This window comes from Gorilla gorilla, chromosome 7 (genome assembly GCF_029281585.2).
Source record: "Gorilla gorilla gorilla isolate KB3781 chromosome 7, NHGRI_mGorGor1-v2.1_pri, whole genome shotgun sequence".
Classification (NCBI taxonomy): Eukaryota; Metazoa; Chordata; class Mammalia; order Primates; family Hominidae; genus Gorilla; species Gorilla gorilla.
The window spans coordinates 50766790-50794116 of NC_073231.2; the positions used below are offsets into that span (position 1 = coordinate 50766790).

The window sequence follows — 27327 nt, forward strand, 5'->3', positions numbered from 1 at the left end:
AGGTGGTACTAGATTCATTCTTTCGTGGAGGGTGTCAGCCTGTGGATTTTCACATTTGTATAATCGTAGGTTTCTTATAGCTATTAAGAAAATGCTAGGAAGTATTTTTCATACTGAATGCAACTAGTTTGTCCCTGCCAATCAATGAGATCCAATGATTTGACAGAATTAAAACATATATATATTGTCCTAAAACAGAGATTAAAATATATGCCTTAAAAAAGTGTTTATGCTTTTCCTCCTAAAATTAAATGCATACACACTGAAACCTTGTATTTACTATTTTTTAAAAGCAACTTCAGGCAGACAAGTCAGGAGATGTTGGCATTACGATAAAATAAAATGGACTTAAACCATATCCTTTACCTTTTGGAATAACCATTTTATAAACTCTTTTATGTGTGCATAAGTTTTGCATCTGGTGCTTTTATGAACTATATTTTCATTCTATGCTTAAGTGAAAATGTTTACAAAGCAAAATGTCACATTAATCTTAGCTTTCTTATTTTAAATAGAGCAACGATGTGCTTTTAGCCTGAAAATGATGCATTGATAATATCTAAAATGTAGAAGGAGCAACCCTTTCGTCTCTCTATTGTTTATTCCCACAGGCCTAGGCCACCATTGAGATGGTCACAAAAGCGTGGCTTACTTGGAGTCCCCTGGTTTCTCAAGAATTGCCGTTGACTCTTTCTTTGGCTTCTGCTGGCACGGTAACCAGACTCCCTACAACTGCACTCTTTGTCTTTGTCATGGAAGCCGCGAGCGTAGAGGTTCCGCGTGCTCTGCCGGACTGTGAGCAGGTCACTGGGTCCTTTACACTTGTGAATTCGAAGCTTGCCAGATGTATCCTCAATGCATTGCCACTTCTGCAAAAGCCAACGTGAAAGGAGTTTACCGATTCTGCTCCAGGTGTTATTTATTAAGAGCTGCTGCCTTAGTTTTTTTCTTTTTTCTTTTTTTTAGAAGCACTGGCAATATCATTAAGGAGAGTGAATGAAGAAAGGCAAGCTTTTAAGTGACCCTGCAATAACTCGACTCTCAGTTATTTCTTTCACTGTAGGCAAATACAGATGACAACGAAATCATTGGAAATCAAACTACCTCGATGACACTAGAGCCAAAAACTGATATATGAATCCTTAGCACGCAGACTAAACAGTCTTGAATGAAACATGTAAAAGCCGTTAGTTCACCAAGACACACGGTGCAGCTGTCAGGACTGCTTTCACCAGACCCCTCTTGCTCTGGAAAAACAAACTTGGCTGCTTTGTTCTCCGCTCCTGAATTTCTAATGTGAGCCAGGGAAGAATGGCACATGAGGAAGACAGAGATGAATTTAATTGGAGCCCATGATGGGGCGAGCCAACTCTCATATACCCCAGACATTAGCAAACTTGTCAGGCTTTCTTTTGTGTCTTTTCTTATCCTTCTAAGAACATTGTGATATGGACAGAAGACAGGGAAACCCTGGGTAGAAGAAGGTAGTTTCCTGGCAAAGGCCTCACCCTCAAGCCCGGGAACCTACAGCCCTAAATGGGGACAGGGATTCCTGTTTTTGCACCCCAAAAGTTGTTTTTGGCCTGCCATGCCACCTGTCCTGTGCCCATATAAACCCTGAAATCCAGGCTCCAGAAGCAGACAAGGAGATGAGGAGACAAGCAGACGAATGGTGGAACAAGGTGGCAGAGAAAGACAGAAGAGGAGGAACGTCTGAACACTGAGAGGAGCTTGGCTAGGGGTGGTCAGAGAGGAGCGTGGCCATCCAGCGGCCAAACTGGGGAATATCATCTTCCCACTCCATTCCTGCTTCTGGCTCCCCATCCGTCCCACTGAGAGCCACCTCCAACACTCAGTAAAACCCTGCATTCATCCTTCAAGCCCGTGTGTGACCTGATTCTTCCAAGAGCTAGGCAAGAGCTTGGGATATGGAAAGCTGTCATATTGGCCCTCTACCCTTGTCAAAAGGCAGAGGGTCCATTGAACTGGTTAACAAGCTGTCTGCAGACCGCAAGGCTAAAAGAACATTGTAACACTGGGGCCGTCGGCACCCGCCCCTAGATACTACCGCAGGGCTGGAGCCCAAAAGACTCGCCCTGGTTCCTGTACCTGCCTATCTGCGTGCTCCCCCTCTCATCAGGGGTTTGAGCAGTGGTGGTGACCAAGCAGGCGTGCCACACCCCTGTTGCACATCCTGTGAAGGGGATCAGGGAACTCTGCAGTTTCAACTGCACACTCGGCAGAGAGTGGGCATGCTGCTATGTGAGACAGAGTTTACTTCCCAACAGACACATATGGGGAGCTTGCACTGACTTTTCTAGACTGAGCCTTCTAACATGCCTGCCACAGATGCTGCAGGCTTACATCCAAGTAAATATGACATTGCCTCTGGACTAAGTGTCCTTGCACTTACTGAATCTCAACCTGGCTGAAATAATAGCTCTTCACCCTGGGGGTCATTTCCTGGGATCCTCCACATCTTACTTAAAGACTGAATAACTTCTTTTACATTTTATTTTCCCCCTTCTCCCTACAAAATTAATTTGGGAGGCAGGAAGAATATTTAATTTTAAGTTGGCCACAGTTGTCACAGAGTTAAAATATAGTGTTATCACACTTTTGTCTTTTTTCCTTTCCATATAGGTCTATCAGTTGTGTACCACTATCTACTGAAACTTTTCTTTATCCTTTATTGTTTTTGTTCATATCTAGTTAAAGAGTGAGAAACTCTTCTTTAAATGGGTGTATTTCTAAACTATGGACAGAACAATACTATCTGCACTGTAAAATTATGTTTTTTTGTGCCACATATATTTTCAAATATATTCAAATAAATAATTATTAAATAAAAGATGTTCTTTCATGCATCATTTAAAAGGATCTCATACCTCCCTCTTGTACCAGTATATATTTGGGGTGATATCTGGTTGCAAAGTGTCCTACTGCAAAGTAAAATTTGGCCAAAGGTCCCAGATGGCTTTGCTGATAACTGACACTCGTGTACAAAATGACATGCAATTATTCATGATGAACCAAGATGCAGAGCCATGGTTTGCTTTCTCTTAAGGGAGTTGTATGTCTTCAATGTATGTTGAATTATCAGAGCTGCTTTTTGGCTTCTACTATGTAATCCCCAAATCCTAGAGATACAGGACTTCTTCTATGATTTTGCTTTAGCCCCCTATACTCTTGGTACTACTGAATTTGGTTGTTTCAAGCCATATCAGGGTACAACCTTTTTTTGTGGATTGGCTAGGATGTCTTGAACGTTTAACATCTTCATCCAGAGAAGCAGGAGCTCAAGGGACAGACAGGTGACTAACGAGTCATCCCTCAGCATCCACTGAGAATTGGGTCCAGGATGCCCTGCAGATACCCAAATCCATGAATGCTCAAGTCTCTGATATAAAATGTAGTATTTCCATATAGCCTACATACATACTCTTGTATACTTTATCTCTACATTACTTGTAATACCTAATATAATGTAAATGCTATGTAATTAGTAGTTATTCTGTATTGTTCAGGGAATAATCACAGGAAAAAAAGTTTATGCAGGTTCAATACAGACGAAATCATCTTTTCTTTTTCAATTCTTTCAATCTGCAGTTGGTTGAACCCACAGATGTAGAACCCACGGATACAGAGGGTGGATTTTACTTACAAAGCCGCAAAAAGGCAACACAAACAAGAACAGCCTAAGGACTAAGTTAGAGATGATTTAACTTAAAAATTGTGAAGTCAACTTAATTAAACACAGGAAGTTAGGTCAGATGAGTGGTTCTCAAATTTGGCTGGACAGAGGGACTTTCAGAAGCTCCCCAGATGATTCTAATGTGCAGTTGGAGTTCAGGCCACTGCTTTACATTAGCAACTGCTTACTGGACAGTTTTGCAGCTGGATTCCATGGGGAAGGCAGGAGGGATATATTTAAGTCTAAGTAGCTCAGATGCATGGGTCTTTGAGAGGGATGCATGTAATTGATGGGGGTGGCATGTGCAAAGGAAGCTGTGTCTAGAAATGTACTGATGTAAGCAGGTCAGAAAATGACTCCAGTTGGATGGATGAATACTATCAGTGCACCTATGCTTTCAGGACTATGTGCTTTGTTTAAGTGAAACCAGCTATCCTTGTGCTGTTTCCACAGTTAGTTGATAAGTGACAGAATTTTGACTTAGCTGAAAACTGCATGCGGCCTGTTCATGATTCTGCCATTTAATGTGGAGATGAGTGGTTTCCAGGCCTGGGTTTGTGGCACTCACAGACCCAATTATAGCATTCATGGCTATCCAATTAGCTTTAGGATGTGCCAAGAAATGATCAAAAAAGTTCTCAGAGCTGGGTGTGGTGGATCACACCTACAATCCCAGTACTTTAGGAGGCCAAGGCAGGTGGATTGCTTGAGCCCAGGAGTTCAAGAACAGCCTGGGCAACATGGTGAAACCCTGTCTCTACAAAAAAAAAAAAAAAAAAAAAAAAATATATATATATATATATATATATATATATATATATAGCTAAGCATGCTGGCACATGCCTGTGGTATATATAGCTAAGCATGCTGGCACATGCCTGTGGTCCCAGCTACTTGGAGGGAGGCTGAGGTGGGAAGATCACTTGAGCCCAGGAGGTCGGGGCTGCAGTGAGCTGAGATCATGCCATCATGCCATCATGCCACTGCACTACAGCCTGGGCTTAGAAACTGACAGACAACTCCATTAACATATAACTATATGCTATATAGAATTATTGCTGGGGAAAGTGTTGCCAAAATAAATAACTTTTCGTAACTTTGCAAAGTTTGGGAATCAGTAGCATTTGAGTGTCTGTCTGTATGTATATCTGTCTTAAATCCAAATGGTTTAAGGCTTATCCATCTACCTGGATGATCTCTGCCTCTAGCATTTAAAAATGAAGAATTGACTGCTTAATGCCTGGAGAAGCAAAATAATCGGCTAGTGAATTCACAGTCCACAGCCAAGTGGAAGCATAATAGGTGCTCCATCTTCTATCAGACAGGAAAATATGGCTAATTTTATTCTTGAGGCCGGGTGTGGTGGCTCACGCCTGTAATCCCAGCACTTTGGGAGGCCAAGGAGGGTGGATTGTCTGAGGTCAGGGGTTCAAGACCAGCCTGGCCAGTGTGGCAAAACCCTCTCTCTACTAAAAATACAGAAAAAAAAAAAAAAAAAGGCCGGGCACAGTAGCTCAAACCTGTAATTTCAGCACTTTGGGAGGCCGAGGCAGGTGAATTGCCTGAGGACAGGAGTTCAAGACCAGCCTGGACAACATGGTGAAACCCCGTCTCTACTAAAAATACAAAAATTAGCTGGGCGTGGTGGCACACGCCTATAGTCCCAGCTACTTGGGAGGCTGAGGCAGGAGAATCACTTGAACCTGGGAGGCGGAGGTTGCCGTGAGCTGAGATCATGCCACTGCATTCCAGGCTGGGTGACAGAGCAAGTTTCTGTTTCCAAAAACAAACAAAAAACAAAGAAACAAAAATTAGCCAGGTGGCGGCACATGCCTATAGTCCCAGCTATTTGGGAGGCTGAGGCAGGAGAATGGCTTGAACCTGAGAGACAGAGGTTGCAGTGACCCGAGATTGAGCCACTGCACTCCAGCCTGGGTGACAGAGCAAGACTCCATTTCAAAAAAAAAAAAAAATATATATATATATATATACACACATATATATGTGTATATTATATATATAAATATATACACATATATATTTGTATACACATATATATGTATATGTATACACACATATATAATGTGTATATATATACACATTATATATACACACATTATATATACACACATTATATATATACACACATATGTGTGTGTATATATATATACATATATATGTGTGTGTATATATATATATATTCTTGAAAAATAATGGCCTAAAGTCTTTTTGTGGATCCAATTTATATCAACTTTAGTACAAATACTAATTTTTAAAGCACATGACTATAGTGAAAACCTGTGGTTTTTATAATCACAATGCATTCAAAGAATTCTGCCTATTTTGTTTGTTTTTGCCCTGGAGGAGCTGAGGGTACAAGTAGATTCCTGTAGAACACAAAGGTGTAGGCAGAAGTTTTAGTGACTTAGGCTATTTGGAATCCTAGTTGAATTTCCCATTAGCCAAATTCTTTGTTGGTTTCCTATGGGATAGAGATGAAGGGAAAAGGTGTTTCCTTCCTGAAGAGTTGAATTTAACCACACTGGATGTCTGGCACTGTCCTTGGCTATGATGATGTATCATACGAAATCAAATATACATACATATATGCATATATGTCTACACACATGCATACAAACATATCCATACATACTACATATATACATATATCTACACACATACTTGGATGAAGCAAGAGCCATGAACAAAAATGTCAATTATTTTTTCTACCATGGACCCTTTGAAAAAGTCATAGACCCTGTTAGATAAAGTAATTAACTAGAGACTTTGAAAATCTTCCTACTGGCAAGCATACTAGGAATTTTAATGAAATGTAATTATCACACATTGCCACAGCCATTTTAGAACTCGATATCATGACAATTTTTATGACTGCACAATAAAACCTTGAAATAGCTGCAACTAAAGTGGTGATCTTAGAGAGTTTATAGAGGGAAGCAGAAAAAGAGAATTTTTAAAAGAATTGCTCTGAAACTCATGAAGCAAGCCATTTAAATAGTCAAAATAATGAGAAGAGATTTTTTTGCATTGCAGGAGAGTTTCAGGAATCAGACGAAAGCCTGAGCTCAGGTGAGGCACCTGCTAATGGGATGTGTGGAGTCAGCCTCAGAAATGAGCTTTGTTCAACAAGTGCCCTTGCAGAAACACAGCTGTCACACTGTCTTGCTATTATCTATGCTCTTGAAGTTTATCAGTAAATCAGTTAATGGCCAAATCCGATTGTCTCCATCTTCACTGATGGTTCATTCCTTCTGCAAATTCTTTTCCTGTTTTCTGCAACTACATTATTTCCATTCTCCTTCTGGGTGATTTATCAGTCTGTGCCAATAATTTAGCACACAGTCATTCCACAAATATTTCTGCACAGCAACTATGGGTGAGGTGGTAGATAAAACTATTTAAATAATTTCTTAAGTTGTTATAATTTTCTTTTAGCCTTTCCAACTATGGTGGAAGTTGGAATTAAGGGCAAGGGCCATGTCTCATATTCCTGAGTCATTCCCAGAAGTTATCTCAGCACAGAATCACTTGGTTAGGTAATTATGTGTTAGTGTTTTTGATTGATTATATCTGCCTGTATGTAAATAACACCTGATGAAGAAGAGAAGGCTGGCAATTTTGGTATGAGGATACAAATAGTGTGCAGCTAGTTTGGTGGAATCAAATCTAATGAGAAATATGTCAAATGCATTTCAAACAATTTCATTCATCATCATCTTGACTGCCATGATTATGATCATTTATTTAACTCTTGCTTGATAGCAGGTACTGCTCTAGAGCACTCTTTATGAATTTTTCACTTAATCCTCACTACAACCCAGAGTGCTGTCACAAGTCATTTACTGAAATAGGATTTCATAGTAGTGAATATTACCTATATTCTGTCTTGGACTTGGAATGGTGTTTTTTACTCATCAGTGTGGCTTAAAGGAAAAAGTCTGGATTTGCAAGCCCAAAAAGCCTGGATTTGAACACCAGCTCTATCACATGGCTATGTGGCCCTGAGCAAGTAAGCTATGCCACATTAGCCTTTGCAGAGTTATGAGCATTAGCGATAACACACGGGAAGAACCCAGCACGTGGCAGGCACTCAACAAAAGCAGCTGCTATTATTATTATTATTACATACATACACCCACACATGGCTTATTACTTAAAGAATGTGATCTAATGTGTATTTGATAAGAGGTAGCCATTTTTAATGGAGATGAGTATTGGGTTGGGATTCAAAGACCTTAATTTTATTTATTTATTTTTTTGCTGCTAACTCTATGGCTTTGAGCAAATTGCAGAATCTTTTTGTTCTTCTGGATTCCACATCCGATAAAATAATACTTGCTCCTCCTGGCTTCATGGATAGTCATGAGAATAGATTGTTTGAGTGTTTTGAAGTTCTAAGGAAAAGATGTACTATATGAACCTAGAGCAGTACTATAATTGGCCTTTAAAAAGTTTATCCAATCCTGGGCAAGCTAATGTTTTCTGGTGGTAAACTGTACAAAATAATTATTATTTAGTGAGAGAGACAGAAGCTTTGAGTCACCCAGATCTTGGTTTGAACTCAGGTTTGTCATTCTTCTAGCTGTGTGACTTTGGTCAAGTTATTTTCCCATCTGAGCTTCAGTCTCTTCATATCTAAAATGGGCATAATATGTATCTCATAGAACAGTTTTCCATGTAAAATACTTAGTGCAATATTAGATGACCTCTGGTTGCTTTTCCTTCCTGAAGTATCCACTAAATAATCATTATAATTTCTGCATTTTGAATTGCAAATATTTCTCAGATTGGTTAAGGATGTTGTTCTCTGTTCTTACTTATGCCTACTTGTGTCCATTTTCATGAGTAAGAAACAAAAAAAACCCCCAAAATTGGCTACACCAAAACAATATTAAGCAAAAAAAACCCCAAATCTGTAGGCATCACATTACCTGACTTCTAATTATATTACAAGCCTGTAATTACCAAAACAGCATGGTACTGGCATAAAAACAGGCACATAGAAGGGAACAGAATAGAGAACCCAGAAATAAAGCCAAATACTTACCACCAACTGATCTTGGACAAAGCTAACAAAAACATAAATTGGGGTAAGGACACCCTATTCAATAAATGGTGCTGGGAAAACTGGCAAGCCACATGTAGAAGAATGAAACTGGATTCCTATCTCTCACGTTACACAAAAATCAACTCAAGATGGATCAAAGACTTAAATCTAAGACCCAAAACTATAAAAATTTGAGAAGATAACATTGGAAAAACTCTTCTAGACATTGGCTTAGGCAAAGAACTAATGACTAAGACCCCAAAAGCAAATATAAAAAACCCAAAAATAAATGAATGAGACCTAATTAAATTAAAAAGCTTCTGCGCAGCAAAAGGAATAATCAGCAGAGTAAACAGACAACCCACAGAGTGGGAGAAAATATTTGCAAACTATGCATCCAACAAAGGACTAATATCCAGAATCTACAAAGGAACTCAAACAAATCAGCAAGAAAAAAGCCAATAATTCTATCAAAATGTAGGGTAAAGAAATGAATAGACAATTCTCAAAAGAAGATACACAAACAGCCAACAAGCATGAAAAAATACTCAACATCACTACTCATCAAGGAAATGCAAATTAAAACCACAATGAGATACCACCTTATTCCTGCAAGCATGGCTATAATAAAAAGTCAAAACAAAACAAAACAAAACAAACAATAGATGTTGGCGTGAATGTGGCAAAAAGGAACACTTTTGCACTGCTGGTGAGAATGTAAATTAGTGCAACCATTACAGAAAACAGTATGGAGATTCCTTAAAGAACTAAGAATGGAACCGCCATTCGATCCAGCAATCCTACTACTGGGTATCTACCCAAAGGAAAAGAAGTCATTATATGAAAAGGACACATGCATAGGCATGTTTATAGCAGCACAATTAGCAATTACAAAAATATGGAACCCAGCCTAAATGCCCGTCAACCAACAAGTGCATAAAGAAAATGTGGTATATATACACCATGGAACACTACTCAGGCATAAAAAGGAACAAAATAATGTATTTTGCAGCAACTTGGATGGAGCTGGAGACTATTATTCTAAGTGAAGTAACTCAGGAATGGAAAACCAAATATTTTATTTTCTTACTTACAAGTGGGAGCTAAGCTATGAGGACACAAAGGCATAAGAATGATATAATAAACTTTGGGGACTTGGAGGGGAAGGTTGGGAAGCAGGTGAGGGATAAAAGACTACAAACTGGGTACAGTATACACTGCTTGGGTGATGGGTGCACTAAAATCTCAGAAATCTAACTAAAGAATTTATCCATGTAACCAAAAACCACTTGTATCCCTAAAACTATTGAAATAAAAAGAAAAATTAAAAAAATTGGCTACAACTTTTTCAAAGGTGCACTGCAGTGAAAGCTTAATTTTATACATAAACACACACTAGTTCTTGGTTACCATATGTCTTATGACATGGATTTGGCCATAATGCAGGTCAAATCATGTTCTCTGAAATGTCACAACTGTATAGTAATTTTGTGATAAACTGATTATTATTCACGCCAACATGAACATCATAAAAAAGTTACCTGCATGTGGACATGTGTTTAAAATATTTATCTTAACACTGGGGAATATACAAAGACCATATTCACATCTTTGTCCAAACTGCTACTTAGCTCAAGTCATTGTCAAATTTTCTCTCACAAATATGAAATAGTGTTACTTGTGCCAGGAGGATTTATCTCCTGGCCTGTTTTCTTTGAGATGGTGTGAGATGGGAAAGAGAGGGGGATGGAAAACAGAAAAGGAGAAGCAGAAGAGAGAGAAATGTTACCTATTATAGATTTTAATCTAGATAATCACTTGTAAAAGTCAACACTGGAATGTTGGAAGATGTATGATTATTGTAATTCCTAGAAAATGAAATTGGTAAACAGATCTTGGCCAATGATTGACAACCAGCATTTGTTGAGTGCTTTCTATGTCCTAGACATAGTCCCAGATGCTTGATACATTTAATTCATATAATATTTACAACAGCCTATGAGTCAAGAACTATTATGATGCCCATTTTACAGATGAAGAAACTGAGGCAGAATTAGGTTAAGAAACTTGCACATAGGCAAATACCAAGAAAGCGGTATATCCAGGATGTAATCCCAAAGCACCTTGATCAGGATACTGATGAAAAGGAGAATGGTATGAAGGGAGTATGAGTCTTCAGGTGAGCCTTAGGTGAGAAGAGAGAAGTAACAACATTCATGCAAGTGAGAAAGTGGGATTCACATGTAACATTTAAGAAACATAGAGGAGGACCTGATTAGGATGGGCTGTTAGGAAATGGTGGAAAAGAAGACACAGTACAAATTAAGCAGAATGGGGCTGTATTATACAGTTTATGAGTAAAATGTCTATTCTCATGTTTGTCTTTTTTTGACTTGTTTAGAACAAATGCACAGAAGCCAAAGATTTAATTAGATGCACAACTGTTCATACATGAGCTTCAGCATGGGTTGAAGAGGGAAGGAAGCAAGGTTTAAAGGCTGAGTGGTCCACAATGGACCCATGCACAGAGAAGAATTCAGTAAGAGGATGGCACTGGGAGCTCAATCCTTCTGGATGTGCCCTCTGGAATCAGGTTAGCCAGGGGAAGATGTCTATGAGCCATGCTGACATTTTGACCAGAGTTCAGTGAGTTTTGGGAAACAGGTTTGTCTGCTTCTGGAAAACTAACAATTCTAGGAGGATCTTGATGGTAAATGTCTTATTATTCATGCTCTGCTGCTGGTCACAAAGGGTCAGAAGGATATACGGCCAGAGAGATAAGTTTTGTATAGGAACAAAGATCCATCCTGGAGCTAAACCAGTTTCCACTCAACAAACTACATTCTATTTCCGTTATAATAGCATCAGCTTGCTTGATGCAGGGGTCCTCACAGATTTTTAAACAAATGTTTGATTTTATATTGATCCAATAGTAGAAAGGCAAACTAAATTGTAAAGATGCTGGAATTCAACAACTCATCAAAAGGACGTGATATTTGCCCTATCAAAACAAAGCAGGCTGCTTTTTTCCACTTAAATGCCAGATAATATGTAAAGTGTATTTCAAAATTGGATGCCCAGGGAATTTCTCTTTTATGTAGCTCCTATTTAAGGCGTCAATACCTATGCCCAGAAGAAGAAGAAAAACCAACCCATTAATGCTCACTTGACATTTGTGGATCTCAAGCTTGTCTGCACATAGGAATCATCAGGGGAGCTTGGAAAAAACACTGGTACCTGGGTCTCGTACCCAGAGGTTCTGATTTAACTTGCCTGGGCTGGGACTTAAGCATTTCTAAAGCTGCCCATATGATTCTAATGTGCAGTCAGGGTTGAGAACCACCGTGAGTGGCAATTGCCATTCATAGTTTCAAAGGGAAAATCTGTCTTGCAATTTTGCAGCGGCAGCACGTTACAGGGAAGAAAGTACTCAACGTGAAGTGAAGAGATGCAGGTTTTGGCTTTGGGTTTGTAGCTTAACTTTTCCGGACCTAAATTTCCTTATCAGAAAAATGATACCATTCAACTTAGAAGATTTCTAAGATTCCTTCAAACTTTGATATTCTCTGGTTCTAGGCCTGTGATTCTTAACCTCGTTAAAAAATACAGATTCCTTGGCCTCACTTCCAGACATTTTTAACCTGGCTGGTCTGGGGTGTGCATCAGCATTTTTCAAGTGCCACCCAGGTGAATTTATTTTTTATTTTCTGTTATTTTAGTTTTGTTTTTCTGAGACAGGGTCTCACTCAGTCGCCCAGTCTGGGGTGCAGTGGCACGATCACGGCTCACTGCAGCCTCGACTTCCCAGGCTCAAGCGATTCTCTCACCTCAGCCTCCTGAGTAGCTGGTACTGCAGGCACATACCACCATGCCTGGCTATTTTGTTTGTGTGTGGAGACGGCGTCTCCCTAGGTTGCCTAGACTGGTCTAGAACTCCTGGGCTTAGGGGATTTAGAACTCCTGCCTCAGCCTCCCAAAGTGCTGGGATTATGGGAGTAAGCCATAAGCTGCCGTGCTCGGCCCCAGGTGAGTTTAATGTGCCGCCAGCATTGAGCATCACTGCTCTTTGTTCTCTGTGGAACAAACATGCTTTAAGAAAGAGGTCGAGATTTGCCCCTCAGTATGCACATGTGCATGTGTGTGATGGTGTAGGGGGATGGGGAGTGTCTGTACATAAACGTGCCCGGGGGTGTAACGCCCAGCTGAGAGAGTGGTGGGAATTCACACTCCGTCTCATATTAATTCAGGAACGTGGAAGTAATGCAAACACATATGTCCATGTTGTCTTAATTAGTCCCCGCTGGTTGTTGTGTTCACATAGTCAAGAAGTGATGCCAAGTCTCTGGGATTCCAGCCCATTTTTATTCTTTTTATATTTATTTATTTATTTTGAGATGGAGTTTCACCCTTTTTGCCCAGGCTGGAGTGCAACGGTACAATCTTGACTCACTGCAACCTCTGCCTCCTGGGTTCAAGTGATTCCCCTGTCTCAGCCTCCCAAGTAGCTGGAATTACAGGTGCCCACCACCACGCCTGGCTAATTTTGTATTTTTAGTAGAGATGGGGTTTCACTATGACTATGTCGGCCAGGCTGGTCTGAAACTCCTGACCTCAGATGATCTTCCCGCCTCGGGCTCCCAAAGTGTTGGGATTATAGGCATCAGCCACCGTGCCCGGCCTCAGCCCATTTTAATTCTTATTGGCTTCATAGGAATGAAAACAGCAGGTAAGATGGCTTGGAATAATAATACCACCCAATATTCGCACACTAGAGAAAATTAATCTCAGTCTCACTTTAGTACATTACATGTATAATATCACTTAATCCTCACAAGGGTGAGGTTAATTTTCTCCATTTTAGAGACAGAAAACCTGAGACTCAGGAGAAAGTAAGTGACCTATTTGAGAAGACACAACTAGAAAGTGGTGGCGGCCAATATTCTAACCCCAACCTTTGGATCTCTTTTCTCTGTTGACTTACCTCATGCACCCACATTGACTCCACCAAACAACCTTTAGGTGACCCGGCACAAAGATGTGGTAGGAGTGGGGCATTCACTATCTCTGGGATTAAGAGTGAAGAGAATGGGGCTAGTCATGCTGATTTTCCCTTTGTTCCCCATGGAGTGTCAAAACCTGACTGTGTTGCCTTGGAATGAAGGCCATTCACCTTGTTAAGAGGATCAGAAGCAGGGTGCATGCCAGGAGGGACATCGAGAGAGAGCAGATTCCAAGCAGGTCAGTTCTAGCCTCCGCTGCCACCTCGAACCTGAACAATTCAGTGTCATTATTCTGAATTTTCTTCTTCCTTTTTTAAAGTCAGGCATACTGTCGCCAAAAACAGATAATCTTCAAAGTAGCCAGAAAGAAAGAGCAAAAGGCCAAGATATAAAAAGTCGATAGAACACAACAGAGCTGTCTGGGCATGGAGGCTCGCTCCTGTAATCCCAGCACTTTGGGAGGTCAAGGTGGGTGGATCACTTGAGTCCTGGAGTTCCAGATCAGCCTGGGCAACATGGCAAAACCCCATCCCTAAAAAAGCACAAAAATTAGTCGAGCATGGTGGTGTGTGCCTGTAGTCCTAGCTACTCAGGAGGCTGAGGTAGGAGGATCACCTGAGCCCAGGAGGGCGAGGCTGCAGTGGGCCATGATCACGCCACTGCACTCCAGCCTGGGTGACAGAGTAAAACCCTGTCCCAAACAAAACAAAACAACAACACACAACACAGCTATCAGGTTTGACCCACAGATTCAATAACTGCTTTAAAGATTAAGGCTCAAAATTTTCTTGAAGTTCTTAGATTCCTAAGCTATGGTTTGAGGGCCACCAGTAAACACAATCGTGGGTTAGAATAGTGCTTCTCAAACTTTAGGGAGCATCAGAGTCACCTGGAGGACTTGTTAACACACAGATTGCTGGGCTTCACCCCTAGGGGTTCTGATTCAGAAGGTCTGCAACAGCCAGAGAATTTGCATTTCTGACAGACTCTCAGGGATGCTGATCCTGCTGGTTCGGGATTAGAGTAACAATTCACTAGTGCTGTGGATACACTGAAGCTAGAGACAATCAGAAATACTCTCCAGGTCTTCACTTCTAAAGCTCACTCAGGCCCAATGTAAAGAAATTCTATAGAAAGAAATCACCATCAGGGCATAGCCTAATTCTTTGTTCCACGAATTCAGGCCTTTCTAAAAGAGACCATTGCTGATGTTCTCATATATCCACATAATAGATCTAAATTCAGACTGATTCACAGAGAAATGAAACAGTGGAAGAAAATTCCAGATATGAAAGCATTTCATGGGGCCAAAACAAGTTCAAAAAATATGAAAAAGCAAAATTAAGTTTGTAACTTAGTTAGCATTCAGCTCGTGAGTGAAAAGCTTGTGCCAAAGTACCATAATCTAGTTTACGTTACATTTGCCCTTTAGGACATATATTAAAATTTTAGGGCAAGCCATATGGAGAGGTTTGTAAAATTACACACTGAAATGTAGGCAGTGTACCTTATTCCCAAAAGGCTATAATGTTCACCTCTTAGAGCTAAAAGAGTAACAAGATCACCAATTTGCATGAGATATATTTAACACTGAACATTTGCAACTCCTGAATATAAGTAAATTAGTCTATTGAGGCTAGCTCATAAAAATCATCTTAGAGCTACAAAACAATTCTGAGGTTTTATTCATAATAATATTTGGAGCTTTCACAAGAAAGATTTGAAGACTTCAAATTAAAATATAATGAATAGGTCTCAGCTTTTCTCCACTAAACACTTGAAAATTAAGATGTACTAGAATGTAGTGAAGGCTTTGTTTCAGCCCTTCCTTCAACAGCTCTCCCTCCCTATCCTCTTCTATTTCAAAGGGATCCTGTGTACAAGAAAGCATGAGGAAATGCAGGGTATAAGGATCAAGTTGTTTATTATGAATGTCTATTCAACAAGCTAGATACCATATAATAAGCGTATAATGAGTGAGGCCATTTTAATAATAACTTTGTTACCTACTCATTCCATGAGCCTGACATCTTGAACTGGTGTTGGTGAATTGTGTGGATATCTAGAGGTCAGTTAAGTTAAAAAAGACTCACAGATTTGAACTTCTCTTCACCTGGTTATTGTAACTTACCTTGGAAGGCAGCAAGTGGCCTGAGTTTTTGAATCAGACAACTCCTGTTTGAATCCCAGCTGCCCATTTGTAAAATGGAGATGCCAATGCCCACCTCACTCTACAGATGTGAGGATTAAATTGAGTAAATGCTACAAAATCCTGCGTACCGTGCTTGACGTAAGACAAATGCTCACTATGTGTTAGTATTTTTTACTTTCCTCTGATTTTGTTCTCAGCTGCAATGATTTGGGCCAAAGTTCGGTTCCTCTTGTCATGACACAGCATTTTCTTTTAGCTAGCATACATTTCAATCAAGGGCATTTAAAATCAATGGTTTTAAACTGGTTTAAATTCATACGTACTCACTTTCTTTAAAAGCAATGTTAATTCATCACACAGTATTTCTTTTATTCTTACTGATAATAACTGATATTCTGGGTAGCTCTGGGGTCTATAGTAATATTTCTACTAACAAAGAGGATCTATTCTAATGAAATATTTGATGCCAGGATCTTTGTGAGCAGAAGTAGGAACAATAAACAAACAGAATATGGTTTCTCTTCTCATTCCTCAAGCTTGGTCACAGGCTGTGTCCTCTACTGGGGGTAAGATGACATCTGACTTTAGCCTAGGGTGAAGGCCCCATCATGTCTCTTGGGGTGGTTCACTGCCAAGAGGCTCAGCACGTACCTGTGCTTTGACTAAGTAGCCTTTTGGCAACTCTTCAGTGACTAGTTAACAGGGACTATAACAGGAATCTTCTCCTCAGAGGAAACCAGTGTCTTTTGGCATAGAACTTTCTCTGAGATCATCATCTTTGTTAACTGGAGGGAGCCCAAGTAGTAATGGGGAGGCCCAGCCTGAACCAGTTACGTAATTCTGTCCGCGGAGAGGTGTCTCAGTGAGCTTGCCCTCAAGGCCACTGGGAAAAGCTTCTTTATACACAAATGTACATTCTTTTATATGTGGATAATTTTCTAAATTAGAGATGGAGAAGCACATGAGTGGTGGTAAAGAAAGCCTGCGTCACTCACCTGCCCCGGTTGTTCACAGGCTGTCTGGTACCTGGCCTGCTGGCACAGTTCTTTGACCCGTTCGTATTTGGGCAAGTGATTTGACTGTTGGATATTCTTGCTGGATTCTTCCTTCTTACGTAGAAATTTGCTTCGACAGAAAGGGAAAAGCTTCGTACGTGAGAAGTGATCTGAATTACGGTCCCCTGAGTCCTGCCCCCTTTTTTTTTTACCCTGTCACATGACTCCACATTCTTTAAACAGCAAGAAATACATGTTAAAGCTCTGTCTACAGGAGTTCAACATTTGATGGGTCCTTTATGAAAATGACAAACTGGGTAGGATGAAGATGAGAGGTCAGGAAAAGATTCGTTCTTCCCAAAAGCATTAATTTCAAAATTTGGGCATACATGTTTCATTTTACATGCTCAAAGTTCCTTTTGTTAAAAAAATTATATAAATATTTTCTCTCTCCTAATTTATGTACAGAGAAAAACAAGGCAATGGGCATTAATGAACCAAAAGGGGAAACCCAGAAGTGACAATGGAAATAATTACAATGGCATACATTTATCTGTTTAAAACTAGGAAAGGCACACAAGGAAAAGAAGTAGGAAGTAGGAAGAAGGGTGCCGGGTAAGGCTTGGAGGCAGCTTAGAGAAGAACGTGGGGAGAATGGTAGAGAAACTCAATCCACTCGTCTGATTAGAAACCAGCACTGAGAAATGCAACAGTAAATCTACACCCATGATAAAGGCTTTGGTCCAAGCTTATGAGAATTTATTCTTTTCGGGGGATGTGGAATCATCATTCTCTTGCTTTTTTGGTATTTTAAAAATTGATATATCACAATTATACATATTTTGGGGGTACATGTGATATATGGATACCAGTCTACAATGTGTAATGATCAAATCAAGATAATTGGGATATTCATCATCTCATTTATCTTTTCCTTGTGTTGGGAACATTGCAATTCTTCACTTCTAGCTATTTTAAAATATACATAAATTATTGTTAACGATAATGTCCCAACTATACTATCAAATTCTATAACTTCTATCTAACTGTGTTTTTGTACCAATTAACCAACTTGAGGGTTATTCTTTACAATTCTGATCCAGCAATTATTACTCTATTGACCACTACAGAATAAGCAGCAAACCATTCAATCTTGTGACTAGGTTTACGAAATCTGCATGCTTAGTAAACAAAAATAAGGAGAAAAAAAATACTCAGCAGGGAAAGCTGCCCACTAGGACTGGTTCCCAGAAGCACCCCAGGAACCAATAATTACCCTCTTTCCACTAGGAATGTATCACGCCAAATTTTGGCCTTCTTGTTTGTTCGAAACCTGAAAGCAAAATGATAATATTTACTGTTGGCATCTGGACGTTTTTCCAAATGGATCTGTGCTAACAGCTGATTTAAAGAAACACCTCTCACTTCCCACAGACCATGAGTGCGTCTCCATCAATATGCTATTCACAAGCAGCTGAGAAATGCTCAGCTTGGGGTGATCCTTGTGGGCAAGGCATATTCTGCCTCCATGTCTTCAGCTGCTGGCTGGCTCTGGGCACCAGCTGGAGCTCAGTATGTTTGGGGCTGGCTGAGAGGAGGAACAGTGACGCACCTGTTACCTGGCTTTTCTGGGTCCAGAAGTTTGAGGACAGACTTGCCGTCCACATCAGGAGGTGTGTCGAGCCCAGCAATATCCAGGATCGTGGGGGCCAAGTCAATGTTGAGAACGATCTGCGGGACTCTGTAAAGGGGCACACGGTGATGGCTGAGATCCAATGCCAGGGGAAGGTGGCACTTAGGGCTGCTTTTTCTACAGCAGTGACTCATTGGCCTTCAACTCTTCTCACCCTCTCATCTGGTCTCCTAGGCATGGGTAGTTGTGTGGCAAGGGTGGGTGTGTGATCACAGCAATGGCACTGAGCAAGATTAACTGACTCTTGCCAGGGTCAGGCTGGAGAGATGCCTGCACCCCTGTGTTCTGATCACATCACCAGGCAAGATGCAACCTGATACATGGTTTTTGCAGCAAACATACTTTTGCTTAAAACCCAATAGTCCATAACTTTTCCGTTGAACAAGAGCTTTAAAATCAATATTTTAAAAAAGGATGTACAGTTTTTACAGTTGAATTCAATCTATGCTATCTAGTCCTTAAAACATAAGGCCTTCTAGATATAGATCTGACAATTCCCAGGGTGTTTCTAATAATCTTAGGAAGCACAATAACATTCTTCAAAGAAACCTTTCTTACTTCAATTGCCCTCTCTCCAGGATGTAGTATGATGCAGCAGCACATGAGGTACACGGGGGAGATTCAGAACATCTGGCTCTGGGCCCCACTGCCACCACTTCCAGAATCACGGATCTGAGAGGGGCACTGATGCTGTCTGCCTAGCTTCACTGTTACATCAGGGGTCCAGGCTAGATGCTTTTCAAGGGCCATTCCAGCTTCTGGATTCTACTTCCACTTTTTCTTTTAGTCTTTCCATAATTCTTTCATGGATGCAATCCCATTTTATTCAAAACATCCTGAGATGATTGACAAGGCCATTTTATGATGGGAAAATAGGCAAGGCCATTTCATGATGGGAAAATAGAGATGCAAAGAGAAGCAGTGACCTGCCTACAGTGACAGAAATAGCAGCCTAGTCCTTTCGCTCTTTTTCCTTTAAAAGAAAAGCCAGCTTTTAAAAATTTATCTTTTAAAAACATTTCTTTCGGAATAATTTTTAAAAGTTAAACACTAAAAGGATGGTGTCAGGTTTTTTTTTTTTAAATGACAGCGTATCTCTGATTCGAAGAAGGGTGATATCCCAGAAGATCACATCCTGTCTGTGCACACAGACCAAAAAGACATGGATTCCAGTCAATTTGAAAGAATTAGTCATTGATACACTTATTTTTCCTTTCTCTTTAAGTAGTATACTTGAGCTAATTTAAGATGTGGCAAGGAGGAAAAGGTTTTCATCTTCGAAATTAACCAACCTACACACATCCTTTTTTGTTTTGGATGAAAGGAAACCAGATACTGAGACTGGTAATTGAATTATCTTAGACACACATGAGGTACGACAGTTGAATGTTACAAACAGAGAAATACGTACATTGATCCTGGTTCTACACTTGGACCACGAATAAAAAAAGGCACACGAATATCAAAGTCATATGGCATGGATTTCCCCTTGACCAGTCCAAACTGCCCAATATGGTAACCATGGTCGGCGGTGTAAATGATGTAAGTATTCTCCAGCTCCCCCGTCTCCACGAGCATGTTATACAGCTGAAATACAGCAAAGGAACAAGTCAGAATCAATTGTGCTGGTATAAGATGATGCTCAATAGTGTTGCCACGATTGCCCCCAAATCTTTTTCCTGTTATTTTTAAAAGGCAAGAGTTGCTTTAATAACATTATCCACATTTTCTATTTGCTTACAGTCTGGGAGGGAAAGGTCCAATGGTAAAGTTGAAACGTAACTTTTTGGAATCTAGCAGATTCTACTTTTAGGCTTTTTGTTTGCTTGTTTGGTAGAACAAAAACAAAAACACCCCACACAACAACCTCTACCATCAAACTTTATAGGTTGTACTTTGAAAATCCATTGTTAAAGTTATCATCACATATCTAATTACCAAGGGTTAAAAACAGGCTGCTTCTGAGCCTGATCCAGTTAAATCCAGCCTGAGGCACATCTTGTTTGGCTTATACTATGTTTCAAAGTTCAAAAAATTTCAAATAAAATTTTTTGTGTTTCTGGCTTCTTTAAAAAAGTCAGAAGACCTGCTGATACTTGATCCACATTTCTACATGGCAAAATTTAGCTGGAGCTGAGTAATTGCTGTTCCTTTAGATGGGGCCCTTAACTTAAAGTTCAAGTTCAGCACAAGCTCCATCATTCTTTATTGCCTTTGAGGATGTGGCCCCTGATCTACGCTGATTTGATTTTTCTCTCCTCTTTTTTACTGGCTCCATAAGAAACCAACCCTGGAGAGGTAGATGGAATGAGGACAAGATAAGGGAGGGATGATTAAGCCACTAAACACATACTCTCTCTCTTTCTTTCTCTCTCAAAATGATGCTGGAAAATGAAGGGGAAAAAACCAAACGGGATTGGCAAGAATAAGTCTACACAAAGGAAGCTGGGCCAAAAACTATCACTGAGGTAGGTTCATGTGCTTACCCTCTCCACAGAATCATCCACTGACATCAAAGTCTGGAGCCTTTTGCGCTGTAGAATGTTTGTAAATTCCATGTGGATGGGCAGCATTGGTCCTGTGTACTGCATAATCCAGTGTTTATCCATATTTGGTGCATAGTTATAACTAGGAGTTCTGAAAATATCCAGAAAGGAATCTTACTATATATTTCTTACTTAGTCTTTTAGGAAAATATCTTGAGGTTGTGAAATAATCATTAAGGAGAGATAATTGAGACACTGCTAAAACATTTTCCTCTTCCAACTATCTTCTGTTTGCATTTATAAGAAGATGAAGTCTTCACCACCCCAAACAGCAAATATCCTCTGAAGGTATATATATTCAAACATATAAAACCATGACTGGCAGCTGAACATGTAATTAGAAGTTCATTTGGGTTCACTGAATAAAATGTGTAAGAAACATACCAAGATAATTATGGTTATGTTACAAATCTACACATAAAGTCTTGGTAAGGTACAAGGGAATATTCTCATATGATGTTAACTCATAAAAATTTTATTGCTAATGAGGCTATTAAATGTAGTCACAAATACGTTATGTGGAATGATGAATCATCATTTCAACACAGTTTTTCTCCTGAATACTTGAGAAGAGTATTTTATTGATTACTTACATATCTAGTTTTTATGAGTTTTTTATATAGATGCCATTACTTTAATTGGACTTGTGGGAATGATCACCAAGTCTACTTCCGCAATATACATGTTTACCAATAAAGCTATTCGTTTAATAAACAAATCAATATAGGTGCAGGGAATAATTTCTGTAAGCCACAAGGAAATTGTCCTATTGTTCCAGGATAGGTTAGTTCAAGTCTATATTTAATCTACTGCAGAGATCCACATGGTATCCCATGTCTTCCACTGGGTACTCAAAAAAATATGTTGCCTTCTCTTGATGTTTCACCCAACTCCCTCAACCATTAGATGCTGCCACCTCATGCTCTGCCATGGGTACGTAACATATCTATGCTATGGCAATTCTCACCCTGAGAATTATTTATTTATATTTGAACTCTTTAACAGACTATAATCTACTTGAATCTTCTTCAATGTTATTAAGCACATAGAGGCTAATATTAAAAACTGAGTGAGAGTTTAATATGTGTTGGGTATTGCGCAAACCATTTTATATACGTTAACTCACCTAATTGTCTCAGCTGCTCTGTAAAATAGGTTTATTATTCCCTCTTTACAGCAGAGAAAATCAAGCCTTGGCAAAGTTGAGGAACTCCTCCAAATTAACGACATTAGTAAGTGGTAGAAACAGGCCTGAATTCCAAAGCCCATTTGCTTTAACAAAATGAATGAGAAGGGAAGTGAGGGGTGCTTCCTACGTCTGAGATTGCTTTTAATAAGAACCACAACTTGACAAATAGGCAGCCTCACAGAATGAGCAACAGTTTATGTGACCGAGAAAACTGATTCCCAATCTCTGTCTGAGGAGGATCCCATCAGTGAAACGTGTGGATAATGACGGCTGAATGTGACCCCATGCCATTATTTATATTATAAAACTAGGGAAAGAATCAGTCACTGTGAGTTCTTTGATTTCAGGAGTCTTGACCGAGTCCTCCACTGGTTCTGTGGTGGCGTGGATTTCCCATGGGGAAAGCCTGGAGTTTCTGAGATTCACGGTGATCCGCTGGGACACTGCCATGCACACTGGGTCATATAAATGCCACCTGCTATTATATATTCTCTCCTGCCAGTGGAGTTGCAGAACCTCTCTTTGGATAGTAGAAAATGCTGGTTTGGGATCCTTGGCCTTCTTGATTGACAAAGTTACCCTGGTGACCAGGATGGGTGCTGGTTACCCAGTAGAAGCACAGCAGCACAAATAATATAACATTGAGCTTAGAAGACACTGTCTCTAAAAGTGTCTCAGTTATGCTCAGAAGTATGAGTAACTCATGTTTAAAGAAAGAGACAAGATTTAGAGCATGGAAAAGAGGGTGTGGCTCAAATGTGCTCATCTGTAAATGGGGTTAATAGCACTTTTCTTAAAAAGCTGTTTTGGGCCAGCCATGGTGGCTCACGCCTGTAGTCCCAGAATTTTGGAAGGCCCAGGCGGGTGAATCACCTGAGGTCAGGAGTTCAAGACCAGCCTGGCCAACATGGTGAAACCCCGTTTCTACTAAAAATACAAAAATTAGCTGGGCATGGTGGTGGGCGCCTGTAATCCCAGCTACTCAGGAGGCTGAGGCAGGAGAATCTTTTGAACCAGAGAGGTGGAGGGTGCAGTGAGCCGAGATTGCGCCACTGCACTCCAGCCTGGGTAACAGAGCGAGACTCTATCTCAAAAAACCACCACTAACAACAAAAAACAAAAAACAAACCCAAAGCTGTTTTGAGGAACAACCACCATATATACAGAGCACTTAAAATGCCTAGAACAGAGGCACTTGAATTTCCTCCATGAGCCAATAAACAAGGAACTCTCATGTAATTATTTGGGTTAGAAAAAATCCATAGTATTCCAAAACAAACCCTTCAGGTATGACCTGTCATCCTTAAGATAAACTTTCAATATAAACTTTCTCCTGCCTACCAAAGAAAATGGTTCATTAACCAAATGGTCCCCCCCTTTTTTTTTTTGGCCTGAAAGAGTTCTTCATATCTAAAAGTAAACCACAGTCATAAGGGAAGTGGGGAGGGACTTAAGCCCATGTTTCTTATTCTTCAAGCAGCATGTTGCGTTACAAACAGGATTAGATTAAGAGGTTGAGGAGGAGGAGGTAGGGGCTACGAAATCCCCTCAAAAAGGGTTTTTCGCCCATGTGGGTAGTCCGAGGTCAGAGAAATATAGAAAGTTCGTTGTGAAAGGCCCCTAACCATTTACCATTACATGCCCTGAAAAAAAATACAGCTATAACAGATTACACAGGGTTTCTTTATAATACCTAAACATCCTCTACTTATTGCCTTTGATGTTGGGCTGGGTTAATTTAAAAATAAATCTGGTTGACTTTTTTAAAACCACAAAACCTCAACACAAATAAAAATTACAATAGGGAACTGAAATGCAGGCTCACAGTGGGGAAATTATATCTTCCACCAGTTACCTTGATGTGCTTGGCATAGCTCCACCCCACTTGGAGGAACAGGGAAGCTTGCAGCAAATTACAAGCCTCAAATTGGACTCCCGGATTTACAGAATGACATATGTTAAATCTGGCTTATATTAAAAGGGAAAGTTCAGGGACTGTTGACAAAGCTGTCCTCTCCTGCCCCCCCTTATTTTTCTTAATTTCTTGATATGGGAGATGACCCCCAGCTCTGGGGATGAGGTCCCAGGTGGGATCTCAGCAGGCAGCAGGGACAGAGTGTGCATGTGCCTTTTAAAGGAAGACAGACTGCCACTGCTTCCCACAGAACAGCAGCTGTTCAGGGACCTGCAGGTGGAAGGTCGGGGGTCACTGGAATTGACAATGTTGTTGAAAAGTGATCTTTTGCCAAAGGCCTGTGGTTGCCCCCTGCTGAGGTCTGCCAAATTCCTCGAAGATGCGGCCTTCTGTTCCCCAGTGATAATTAAAGCTTGCTTTTCTAACTAAGGATTGCCTTCGAATTATTCAAACAGGCCCTGGAATTGTCAGCTGGAACACAAGCCACTGAAAAAAGCAGGTACCTGTTTTTGGGAGAAATGGAAAACCACATATTGAGTTATTCCAGAATGTTTTGGAATTAGACTCAAATATTCATCCCAGCTCTGTTCCTTAATATTATGTGATCTTGGACAACTTTTTGTCTAAGTCTCAGTTTCCTCATCTATATAATGGGGATAACAACTTTAAAGAGTTCTTGTAGGGGTTAAGAGATTTCTGTGGCTCTAGAGAGCAAATTCTGGGACCATATCATACCCATTCTCATAGGTAGCTGGAAAAGAGCTTATCCCTTAATTGCTCATTTGATTGTTGCAGCAACTCTGAGGACTCAGCAGGGCACATTAGTCCCATGTTACAAATGAGGAAGTAAAGTGCACAGAGGTGGCTCAGAAATAATGCACCGGGATAGCTCTCCATCAGTGCCCCTCCTACAACACCACACTGGCCACAGTCTTGAACCAGAGGCCCCACAAAGTACCTCAGAAATCCCACTCATTAAAAGGAAAATTGATATATCCATTTCTTCCTATCAAAAGTAAGTCCTAAAATCTTAGCTTTCATCCTGATTTAAAATACCAGCTGCTTCTGCTTCCCAATCAGGTATCTTCCCATCAGTTGCTGGGTCTACTTTTGTTGCAAATACAGAATAAAGTCTGGTCCTTCTAGGCACACTGGATGCATCCATGAAAAGGTAGATAACACAATACTGGTTATTTGCTTTAAAATTGAGAGGACAAAAGACCAGACTATCATTTGCAAATTTCTGTTGCTTTCTTAAAAAAAAAATTCTGTGTTGGAGGTAGAGTCACGTGTGCCTAACCTGGGAAGACCTTTCTGTTGCCTGTTAGATAAGGGCTTCACCCAGTACTGCACACTCCAGACCTTATACCCCCAAGAAAACATCCCTGTAATCCTCCATAGACTATTCCCATATATAAAAGTTTAGCTTTTCCCAGCGAGGCCTCCCTGCATATTGTTTTCCTATGGTCACTGCTCATTTGGATTTATTGCTCAGTACGCTGGATCATGGATACTTGAGTCCACTGTACTTGTAAGCTCAACCTTCACCATCATGCCAATTCTCCTGAGTGTTTGATTTTCTTTCCGGTATTGCTTACTGACACGACAGAAATAAGAATTCTAAAAATCAATAATGTTACCTTTCTTTTTGACAGGTGGGTATTTCAGGAGAATAATTCTTACTAGCAAAGAAAGAGTTTCAAGAGATGCATGTGTTGTACATTAAATCTATACCTGGGGAATTGCAAAGAACTTAGGAGTTCATTTTTAATGTCGATGGCCTTTGGTGTCGCTCCAGTGAAAATTAATATATTTCTAGTGTTTTGTATCTAACATGTGTTTTCTTCATTTATTTAGTCTCAAACAAACAAAAAACCCTAATGATCTAACCCTTAAATGTTACTGGTAGCAGAACCATCATTCTCTGAGAAATGAAATAAGACTTCAATTCCCAGAATAAGCCAGTGATACAGATTTAAGGTACACATTCAAAGCATTACATTGGAAATTCTACACTTAATCTCTCAAGCTGCACCATCTCAGTTTTCACTAAAACTGAACTTACTTAATGGACTTTGTGGAGATACTCCCCACCTAAGTTCAAATATCTGTAGATAGGTAACATTTGAACATATGCAGGATAATACCAAATGATCTTGATTAGAGGTATATAAGAAAAATAATTCAGAGTCTTTTCATGAAGTTATAAACACCAGTCAGAATTGTGCAAATGGATAGAATTGTTTATAACTCTAATCTGAATTGTGACTGTGATGTGAACTGAGTAAGTCTGGTGGAGTGAGAAGATCACCTGGGGCCAAGAGAATTGAGTTTCAGCTCTAGTTTTGTCCCTAATTACTCACATGACCTTCACTAAACCATCTGGGCCTTCCTTTAAGAAATATAGACTTTGGGTCTTTGTTTTTTAATCTAAAAAACTATGGAATTGTAGTATCTCTAGGTGTCTTTTAAATTCATAAAATCGACTGTTTAAATATCTTGATACTATTTTTAAAATGTTTTCATGTCAACTATTTAGTGAGGTGAACATATTTGTTCATTTGCTAAGCAACAATGAATTGTGCAACTACTTTGTCCAAAGGCATGTCCACCAGGCACTGAGAGGTAAAGAGATGAAACATTTTTGTCCCTGTCTTCAGGACAAAGCTACCTGCAAAACTCCAGGGCATCATTCACATGATATTTTATTTGAATGCCCCCTGGAGTTGTGCAACTCGACTTCAGGGATCTAAGTAAACAAGCAACACCAGCGCTGACAGTATAAGTAGCAAATGATCCACCCAGAGAAGAACAAGGTAGAAACAGAGAAAAGGGAGCAATGAGTTCTGCCCAAGTCAGATTTTTTTTTTTTTGTAGAATTTAAACTTTTCTTATCTTCAAAAGCACGTCCTTTCACGTATTTGTGGAAAGAGGTACGAATGTGCAAATTCTTTTAAGGCAAGACATTTCTTTCCAGCTTTAGATAACAAAGGTGTTTCAAAACCTTTGTCCGTGGCTTACACAGAGGGAGTTTTTCCTTTGACATCCTATGTTTATTCAAAAGCTCTACCCTCA

At 40.0% G+C, this 27327-nt stretch overlaps 1 protein-coding gene across 13 annotated transcripts in view; it reads right to left on the reverse strand.

Moving 5' to 3' along the window:
* Positions 1–27327, reverse strand: part of SULF1 (sulfatase 1) — a 194069-nt gene that overhangs the window by 38892 nt on the left and 127850 nt on the right. For 12 of the 13 annotated variants that reach the window (XM_055349633.2, XM_055349632.2, XM_063709227.1 and 9 more), the window contains 6 exons: positions 21089–21239; positions 20014–20189; positions 18522–18650; positions 18186–18242; positions 16910–17039; positions 653–869 (listed from right to left, as the gene is read on the reverse strand). In XM_055349633.2, coding sequence (XP_055205608.2) covers positions 653–869; positions 16910–17039; positions 18186–18242; positions 18522–18650; positions 20014–20189; positions 21089–21239 — 860 coding nt within the window. Of the gene's footprint in view, positions 1–652; positions 870–16909; positions 17040–18181; positions 18243–18521; positions 18651–20013; positions 20190–21088; positions 21240–27327 lie in introns of those variants that run through there. The other variant, XM_063709226.1, reaches the window with a different exon arrangement.